The sequence below is a fragment of the Copadichromis virginalis genome, linkage group LG20 (assembly GCF_057382275.1).
Source record: "Copadichromis virginalis isolate Kocher_CV1m ecotype Utaka linkage group LG20, C_Virginalis_male_GT1.1, whole genome shotgun sequence".
In the NCBI taxonomy this organism is placed as follows: domain Eukaryota; kingdom Metazoa; phylum Chordata; class Actinopteri; order Cichliformes; family Cichlidae; genus Copadichromis; species Copadichromis virginalis.
In genome coordinates this window covers 19,874,673-19,884,588 of record NC_140637.1, presented here as the reverse complement: position 1 = coordinate 19,884,588, position 9,916 = coordinate 19,874,673, and the positions used below count along the sequence as shown (strand labels likewise).

The 9,916-nt window shown below is 38.9% G+C and overlaps 1 protein-coding gene across 1 annotated transcript; it reads right to left on the bottom strand.

Annotated features, from left to right (window-relative positions):
- Positions 1 to 2,474: 2,474 nt before the first annotated feature.
- Positions 2,475 to 7,814, bottom strand: LOC146684685 (prostaglandin E synthase 3-like). The gene is made up of 8 exons (XM_085443840.1): positions 7,602 to 7,814; positions 6,345 to 6,458; positions 6,174 to 6,243; positions 5,968 to 6,066; positions 5,787 to 5,876; positions 3,722 to 3,778; positions 3,560 to 3,587; positions 2,475 to 3,454 (listed from the first exon to the last, which is right to left on the bottom strand). Coding segments are annotated over exons 1-8 (480 nt in total). The 5' UTR covers positions 7,604 to 7,814; the 3' UTR covers positions 2,475 to 3,434.
- Between the last annotated feature and the right edge of the window lie 2,102 nt (positions 7,815 to 9,916).

Here is a 9,916-nt window from a genome sequence, read left to right as displayed (position 1 = left end):
AAAAGATTATTAACTTTCAGCAAAGTAAGTTTTTAGAAGCTTTTTCCTCTCTTGACGTCGTACTTGTACCACAGTTTTTGTTATTGCAGAACTCTTTAGTGGGTTTTAATTCATCATATGACTGCCATGTCTCTCTTTGTCTCTCATAAACGTTCTGTATATGAGAGCCACGCTTTTATTTTAATGCGCTTCAGGGTGAAAACAGGAAACTCATGTTGCTTATTACCGTCACCTTCTGCTGAATGACAATCAGTGAGAAATTCAGGCCCGAAGAGGAAGTATGCTAATATTCTGGGCCGAGGAGCCTGAAGGCTTCAGGGTCATAGCGCCGAAATACACGGGTAAAAGTTACAGTTACCCCAAATCCTACTCAAGTACAAATACTCCAGTACAAGGTAAATGACGTGTGGGCGTTTTGTATGTTAAAATGATGTAATTATGCGTATCCCATGCCGGCTGATCCCAATGCAATTCACTGATGCCCCCTAAAGGTCTTTTATAATATTTCTCTAGTTTAGGAAGCTTCACTGCCATCCACCTCCTTTTCTTTGCAGTAAATTATTTAGTGCATCATACACTCAGCAGTCATTTTATAGTTGAGCTTAAAATACACACTCACTAACTCCTTTGTTAGATATGTATAGCATCTCATTTTGCCTTCAGAACTGCTTTAATTGCAAAGATTCAGAAAGATGCTGGAAACATTTCTCTGGATTTTGCTCCATATTGACATGATAGGATCACAAAGTTACTGGAGATTTATTAGCTGCAAATGATGTGTGTCTCCCGTTTCATCACACCCCCAAAGTTCTCTACTGGACTGAGATCTGATGACTGTGTCATGTTCAAGAAACCAGTTTGAGATGATCTGAGCTTTGTGATATGACATGACAGTTAGTACAAAGGAGCCCAAAGTATGCTATGAAAATGTCACCCACACCATTACACCACCGGTAGGGACCTGAGCTATTGACATAAGGCACGATGCATCCATGCTTTCATGATGTTTATGCCAAATTCTGACTGTCCTATCTGAATGTCATAGCAGGAATCAAGACTCATCAGACCAGGTAATGTTTTCCAGTCTTCTATTGTTCCGTTTTGATGAGCCCGTGGGGATTTTAGCCTCAGTTTCCTGTTCTTAGCTAACAGGAGTGGCAACCGTTGTGGTCTTCTGCTGCTACAGTCCATCTGTTTCTAACAGATGTGTTGTTTGTTCAAAGATGCTGTTCTACATTCCTTGGTTGTAACAAGTTGTTATTTGAGTAACTGTTGCGTTCCCATCAGCTCAAAGCAGACTAGCCATTCTCCTCTGACCTCTGGCATCAACAAAGCCATTTCACCCAGACAACTGCCACTGACTGGATATTTTCTTTTTGCCGGACCATCACCCAAGATGGTCTGGTGTAAGTTTGTTATAGCTAAAACAAAACAAAAAAACAAAACTAGATGTGAAAAAAACCCCAAACATTTTCGATAGCTAAAATTAAATAAGAAAGAAATCTAACTGAAATTATTTTGTGAACTTGGAAAATTAACTAGTTTCAGTCTTTGTCAATTTGGTAAAACTTTGTTGTCACTTCTTGCCTGATGAGTCTTTGATGGAGGTGTTTGGTGAGACTTTGGTTTGCTGGAGGTCTACAGGACTGTGAGAGTTAACTGTGTTCAAAAGAAGTTCTACATTTTTATTGCAGTATCTTAACAGATTTTCCCAAATCTTGCCTCTCGTATATGTTCTCCATATAGTAATATCAAAAAAGAGATTAACTAATAAAAACTAAAGTAAAAGGAAAATTTTTCAATACAATAAAAACTGAACTGAAATGACAAAACCCAACCTTGAAACTAACACTCAACTAAAAGGAGAAAAAAAAAAGTCAAAACAAACTAAAATAAAAATTGGAAAATGCAAAACTACAACTGGTCTGGTTTGATGGTAAGATGGTTATGCAGAAGAATCCCTCGGACCAGCCTTTCTGACACTTAAATCCTCTCATTGTGAAGCTCAGTCTGGAGTTCAGCAGGCCATCCTGAGCATATCTACATTCCTGAATGCACTTAATTCCTGCCATGTGATTAGCTTATTGGACATTTGCATTAACAAGCAGTTAAACAGGTGTACCTAATAAAGTGGCAAGCAGATCAGCGAGACTGTCATAATTTATTTTCCCCGATGCATTTTCTTTTTGAAAAAATCTGATGCATTTATGAAATTTACCTCCTCCCCCAGTGGTCCCTCAAAATTAAACTCAGTCTACTATAGTTGGGCAAAAAACATTCACATTATAAACTTGACAGAATAATTGCATCATCCCTGCTGTATTCATTTGCATCCGATTCAAATAAGAGTCCAAATTTGCACAGCCTGAACTTCCAATGATTAGAAGTCGTCCCAAAACGCCAGTGATATTGGCAGGCTAACTCATTAACCCTGACACCTCATATCTAAGAAAACAAAAAGCATTTAAAAATGATTCAACAGTTTATTAGAAAGATGTAGACAATAAAAAAAAGAATCCCCACTCTAATTCAACATTACTGGTCTCCCTTTACAGTTTATTGACAGTGCAAGTATAATTTGGTCATTACATGTCGCCGTATCGTTCAATCAAGCTGCGTTTTTCAAGCCTCTTTACAAGCTGCAAAATATGTCAGCTCACTTGTGCAGTCTGACACAAGTGTGCACGTTCGGTGGTATAAAGACATAGTCCATATGTTGAATTCATTCAGATTAACAAAGTACAGTAGGTGATCACTGGGAAGATGCAAATATGCCTGGAATGAGTTCAGAAAATTCCAATTTTCTTTCTTCTTCTTTTTTTTTTTTTTTTTTTAAACGAGCATTAAACAAGAAGTAAAGGGAAACATGTAAGTTGGAAGGTTAAGCTACTGAAACAGTCTTCTTGGATCTCTAATTCACCGCACATGAGAGATGCTTGAAGAAGAACCCAATTGGTAAATTTGCCTAATTATTTTCTTAGAAAAAACAAAAAATCATGAGAAACTACACTGGTCGACTACCTTAAAAACCACAACATTAGGAATGGTTGTGCCTAATCAGCTTTGAACCAATTCATTTGAAGACAGACTGTCAATCTCTTTAACACACATTGCTCAGTTGAGGACAACTATACAGTTTTTTTCCCTCCAACAAATAAGGTGTGCTTAGTTGTAATATTTAACAGTAAAACAAGATATCCAAAAGGTGCAGTACAGCAAATGGAAGTGGAGATAGCTGCTCTGTACAATACCATGCATATCAACCTTCAGTGAACTGATTGGTCAAAGGTTTGGAGCTGAGGCTATGGATTTAAATATGGCTACTGACTCATTATGTACAGTTGTTTGTCACTGCCTTCAGTTTCAAGATATACATTTGTTAATAGTCTTCTCTGTTCTGTTCTTCTGTTTTCTCTCCAGAGTTTTATGGTCTTCTACTCCAAATCTGGCATTTCTGAAAGCAAAGTGAAAAGGAGACATTAAAAGTTGATTGAAAATAAATAAATAAATAAATAAATACAGCTATAAGTGTAGATGCTACAGAAGCTCAAATACTTACTCTCATCGTCACTATCTGCAGATTCATCCTGAAAGAAAAAAAATAAGAGACCTGTGAAATCGATCTTAGGTTACGTCCACAACCTCTAGTGTCACCAATTAAAATCTCCCTTATCTATAAATATAAGATCAATCAAAGAGATGACTGAAGAGGAGGTCTTACATCATCTGCACCGTCTAGATCAGGTAGGTCATCCTCTCCTCCCATGTTGTTCATCATCTGCAATATAAGATTAGCAATTAAAGCCACATCATTTAAATGCCAACGAGTCGAAGACAGATTGATTTTTTTCCCCTTCTTCCTCATGAGATTAGATTTGAGGCATGCATTAATCAGTCAAAACAGTTTTGTTTTTTTTTTTTAAAGCAGATCGATTACACTTATTCCAGCCCTTTATATGAAAATATACATGGTTCTATATTGTCTTGGACTCTACCAGAGTACTTTTGCACAATTTATATTCAAAATGATCATTCATATTAAAAAACACAACAAAAACAATGGGAAGTGGGTGAGTCCAGGGTTACTTTTCCCAACTTCTAGGTGCGCGACTGAAGCGAGTACCAATGAGAGCTGGGGATACTGCTGATTAATGTATGACAGGTTTGTAAATACTTTACAGGGTTACCTAGGCAACTGGAGCCTGGAATGTCCACTAGCAACCAACAGTGACAGACTGATACATTATGAGCAAATCGCTTCCTGGGTGGACGCCCTATATTTATTTAGACTTAACCTCTCAGTGAATTCATCAAGATTCAAGACTAGTTAAAAACAACTAAAACTGAGTATTTAGAGCAGTTTGAAGCTTTGATGTTTAACAAACAGGAGCAACCTGAAAATCTGCTGAGCTCATTATTTGAAACTTTGTTTAATATGACCATTTACCAGCATCCACCATTGTAACAGTACATATGGCCGAACATAAACACAATGGTTCCACTTTAACGTTGGCAATAGCAGAGCAGAAACAACTTGTTTAGTTTATCATTTACAGACACGGGTAGTCAACAGATTTCTGTTGTTATTAGACACACTAGTAATAAAATAACCTTTCAACCAATTGCACATAGGTGTCACGTTTTTAGATTCAGAAAAATGTGCAGATGATGGGAGACTTCAACCTATGCAGATCTGATAAGTAGTATAAAGTAGGGCTGTGCGATATGGCCAAAATCTCATATCCCGATATAAGACATCTATCGTCCGATAACGATATAAATCACAAAAATGTAACATTTTCTGTAAATTCTGTGAATCTCGGGCAGCTCGACATGCGTGAAGTGTTTCCAGCTGGGCGTCGTGTACTTGGAGTCGAGTGTTTTAACCGATGCATGAAACGATACATTTTTAGACATAAGTTGTAACGGCTGCCGTTTTCTTTGTGAGTATTTATTACACGGCGTGCTGCAGGGAAAAGCCTGTTCTAACGTTTGAGTCTAAGGTTTATTTTTTAGCACCTGGCGGCTCTTTTTTTACTTCTCATCCGTAAATAATCTGCTCTTTCACGTGATTCAATTTATTTTGAAAAGTCTCAATAGGATCTTGAGGTTTATTGTGAAAGGTTTATGTGGAAAATAAACAAGTGGACACAATGGTTTTACTGTCGTTGTTGCTAACGACAACGCATAAAAACAGGCGCTTGTCCGTCCATAGTGTGGTTATATTAAAAATAAGAGAAAGAGAACTGTAAGAAATTAATATAGCCACTACAGTGACCATCAAAACGGTGAAAGAAATATTGCCGTAACACGAAACAAACGATAGCGTAAAATGAAACGACAGACGTTTTTATATCGTCATCCGATAGATATCGTTATATCGAACAGCCCTAGTATAAAGTATGTTGAAGAAGGTCATGTGGGGAAGTAGGTTAAAGTACAGGAATTTTCACCTGGAAGAGTCGAGACTAGAGTCTGCAAGAAGTCTGCCTAAACCTACTGTTTTTAGGAGGATGACATGTCTGGAAGAGAAAAGAGAGGGCTACTTTCTATGTCTCTGGCATTTGTTGGCTTTAGCTGAGTTTATTTAGACTAAAAAAATAAAAAGCAGGGGAAAAAAGTATTTTTACAGTCAGGTACCCTATATCTGCCTTCAAAGTTGTTTCTTTTGCTGGTTCAATTTGAAACTGTCTGTATTAAAGCTTTGTATTAGCCTCATTACGTGAAAAGTGTTTTTTAATTAAGTACTTTTCAAATATGAAGTATGATTTTATCAAAGCGCTTACATCTGAGAATTGATCGAAGTTGCCCATCTCCTCATCTGAGTCGTCCTCCCAGTCTTTCCAATTGTTAAAGTCGACACTGAGCCAACTCAGCTGTGGAAACAAAGTCAACAATTTTTTTTTTTTAAATTGCCGTCGTTGCTTAAATCTGAATATTTTTCAGATGTCCTCACGTGTGGCAGACCTTCGCCTTCTCTTTCGTTAGCCTCGGCCACGCCTTCCCTGGCTGCGCTTTTCGTAGATAGCACAACACTGAGCGGTCTGTGCGTTTGTGTTTGGATTCCTGGGTCGAGGTTTAAACAGAGCACAGAAACAAATGCGGTCACTCCTGCATTGTGTGCAGTGAATAAATGTTTTATAGCATTTTTGAAAGCGGTCAGTACAACTTACATTTTCATCAATGGCATCGAAAAGGTTTATTTCATTCTCGTGCTTCACATTGTCAGTTCCTCCAAGACAGCTGCAGGGAACAAAGACACATACTCACTATAAATATACCATATAAGAGAAGGTCCAACAAGAAATGCACAGATAAATGTAGCCAGAATTAGGAAAACTCACCTGAAACCACACTTTGTTTTATCAAAATTGATCTTAACATCTTTGCTGTCTGCTACACAGAACTCTATAAAAACAGAGTCCCTCCTGTCGTACCACTTGGCAGTCGCTGGATGCCTTTAAGAAAATGAAGGGCATGAGAAAAGAAAAAGCATGCAACTCACTTTTATCCTTTAAAAGTTCAGCTTTTCAAGCCTTCAAAAACAACTTCAATGAAAAAAAACAAAAACAAACAAACAATAAATAATCCGAGTGCTGGTGAAGAGACAAGACAGCCTGTTATCAAACCTCCTTTGTGTGAGGTTGCTGTAAAGAGCATCGAGTTACACACACTGCTCCAGTATCAAAAGTGAGACATCTGTGGATACTAAACTGTGACAAGACACATTTACAAGCTGTTGTGGATGGAGGGGCCCCCTTCTCAAATTTTCCTTTTAACTTTTAAGTCTTTAGGGTATAATGTGAGCCAGTATTGCTAATTTTACTTAATGTGGTCTAGTAGCATGACAAGTTCTGAAAAGCTCATCTCTAACTTTGAACATGAGGGATGAACAGAAAAGCCATGTACTTTTCTTTTTTTTTTAAAAACACCAATGGATACAAATTAAATGATGGGTATATTTGGCTTCATTACCACACACTTCCACCTCAAGTAATTTTACAGAACACATGCATGAGCCTGGCTGACCTGCATCCATTAATTAAATGGTCTTTGCATGGAAGCTACAGGTATGTTTACTGCTCTCTTAGCATTGTGGTGACTGTCTCATTAGATAAATCCTCTTACAAACCCTCAATGCAGTGTGGGGTAGCTAGCTTTAAACATCGTTACAGCCCAAACAAAACCACTGATGGAGTCTGATTTTCTTTACAAATCGGAAATCTTGCCGCAGATCCGATGCTAATCTGATCTTAGCCTTCCAGAAGTCTTAATGAAGCCTCCTGTAGCCAAGCTAACAGCGGTGCCGCTACGCTAGTCGTGCCATGCGGTACACCTGACCCATGCTACAGCTAAAATAAACCGACTCTTTCGCCAATGAAGGATAAAGCGGTCTGCTATATTAGCCTTGCCGATACACTGTGAGGTTTTACCCAGTTTGTAAGGCAGCGAGTCACGCTGAGTCCCTACTTCATTGAGGCCATGCCACCCTCCCGCCTTTCCAACAGCATGTTTCAAGCTGCTAAAGCTAGCTAATCATTCAGCCTGTACTATCGTACTTTCCCTCCACCGCGCCTTTACGTACGCTCCCCACAACTTACATGTCTTGGTGTGAAGTGAATTTCTTTATCACAGATAAAACAGCCTCGTGAAAAAGATCGGTGGCGCCTGTAAAACAAGAAGGAATGCCGCCCAACACACGGCCAAAGCAAACGCCTCTAGCCCCTGGACTCTACTCCGGATTTTATTGCGTATCCCAGGAACGGAATAGCAGTGCTGACGCACTCCGAGCGCACTAGACGTTTCTAGAGCTTTCAGCCACAGCTGCGAGTGATGCGAGAGAGGGCGACTACTATGGCAAGTCACTACAACCTGACTGCGGTCCAAACACCTCAAACGGTTTATCAAGGCTTATGAAGCTGCAGGATCCTTGTAGTATGTAACTGCAACTAGCAACTCAAATGCATGCAAAAATATAAATACAGATAGATCCATAAGTATTTTACTCTGACGGTTTTTTTGTTTTGTTTTTAATGATTTATTTTTATTTTGCCACCACAGTTTTTAAATCAAGCAAGATGTAGCTCACTTTCAGGTTTAATTTAAGTGGTTTAAATGAATAAATATTTAAAAAGAAAAACTGTCCAAACACCTACGGACCTAATATCCCGACAATTTTACTTATAATCTAAAACACTTGAGCACATATAATCTGTGTTAATATGTGCTCAAGTGAAAATAAAACAGTCAGAAAATAAATACAATATAAAATATAGAATTAAAACATGTAAAAGGACATGCATAGTTTTAGTATGAAGTTTTCTTCTTTTTTTGTCTTTTTTTTTTTACCAACCCGGTGGCAGTGTCAAACCCACAACCAGTTCTAAGTATTTCCACAAAAAAGCCCCCAAAACTGCAAAAGAACAGCAACACACAATTTTGTTAAGAAGTTTGTATTATTTTACTTAAAAAAGACTAAAAGATAAATAATACATAATGAGTTTTTGTTTTTTTTAAACGGTGAACTACGGCAGTCAAACGAGTAAAGCAGGGTTTGAAGCCATCGACCTTTTCAAGGAATGATCAGAAGTTGATAACACAGTCTAGAAAACTGGATACTGGTTGCAACATTATATCAAATACATTACATTCCAACATTCTGTTTATAAAGTGTTGCATATAAATCACAGCTGGGAAAAGAAAGCAGGTAAAATAAACGTGTTTTATTGAAAAAGTGGAACCATTGACGTCACCGATCATGGGAAGGGCTACCACAAGAAATTCACCAATGATTGGCTACTCACGAATTCTCCGGTTTCTGCTCATAAAAACAGTTTAAGAAATGGCCTGTTATCCTGCTGAAAGCTGTCATCAGAAGATGGGTTCACTGTGGTCATAAAGAGATAGGCGCAGTCAGCAACGATAGGTAGGCTGTGGTGTTTAAACAATGCTTAACTGGACCCAGAGTGTACCAAGACAATATGCTCACACCATCACAACACCCCTGCAAACCAGAACTGAGGCAGGCCTAGCATCTGAATGTTGCATGTTGAGTTTTAACTGAAATGCTACATTCAAAGTCACTTAATTCACCTTTCTATACCTATCTGATGCCCAGTTAAAATGTCATGCGCTCACTGACGACATCTACATAACTAAATACACTGATATTATACTTAGCCTGATAGGGTGAAGGACACTGTCTCAGCTGAACTATGGACACGCACACACTTACACTGATAAGCACTCACACATCCCCCCTCCCCTTCAAATGCCTTCGATGCTTGTTGCCTCCTGGGAACACGAGGCGGGTCTGGGCCCGCGCTGGAGAGTCGGCGCAGTGGCAGGATGGCTGCTGTGTTGCCTGGGATTACTCCTTAATCCCCTATCCAACCCTGTTGCTGGTCACGTGCTCTATAATGTTGTACTGTGGACATTTGTGTGCTTTCTGTGCAGTTTTTTTTGTTTCCGGTCTCATGCTGTCCTCCTGTAGCCCAGCATGAGCAGAGGTCTCTTTTTTTCCTCTTGTACTTTTCCCATAGTAGTGTACATTTCAGTGGTTTTTCTGTAATGCAACCGTTCTCTGACTTGTATCCCCATGTGAGGTCTGTGTTGTGTGTGTGTGTGTGTGTGTATGTGTAAGGTCGGGGGGCGGGTTCATTCCACTGCAGGGCAACCTGCCACTGCATGTGGCGAATAAAATTTGAACTGAAACTGAACTTGGCTGCCATGCACTTGGCGTGATGAAATAGTGTTGAACAGGTGTACCTAACATAGTCACTGGTGAATGTATACCAACCATATTAATCACTGCTCAGTCTGCCAGTGACTTAGTCATTTGCAAGCTAATTCAGCTATGCTTTAAGTATAATTTTGCAGCATTTTTTCTGCAATCAACAACTACTTTTAGCTGTAC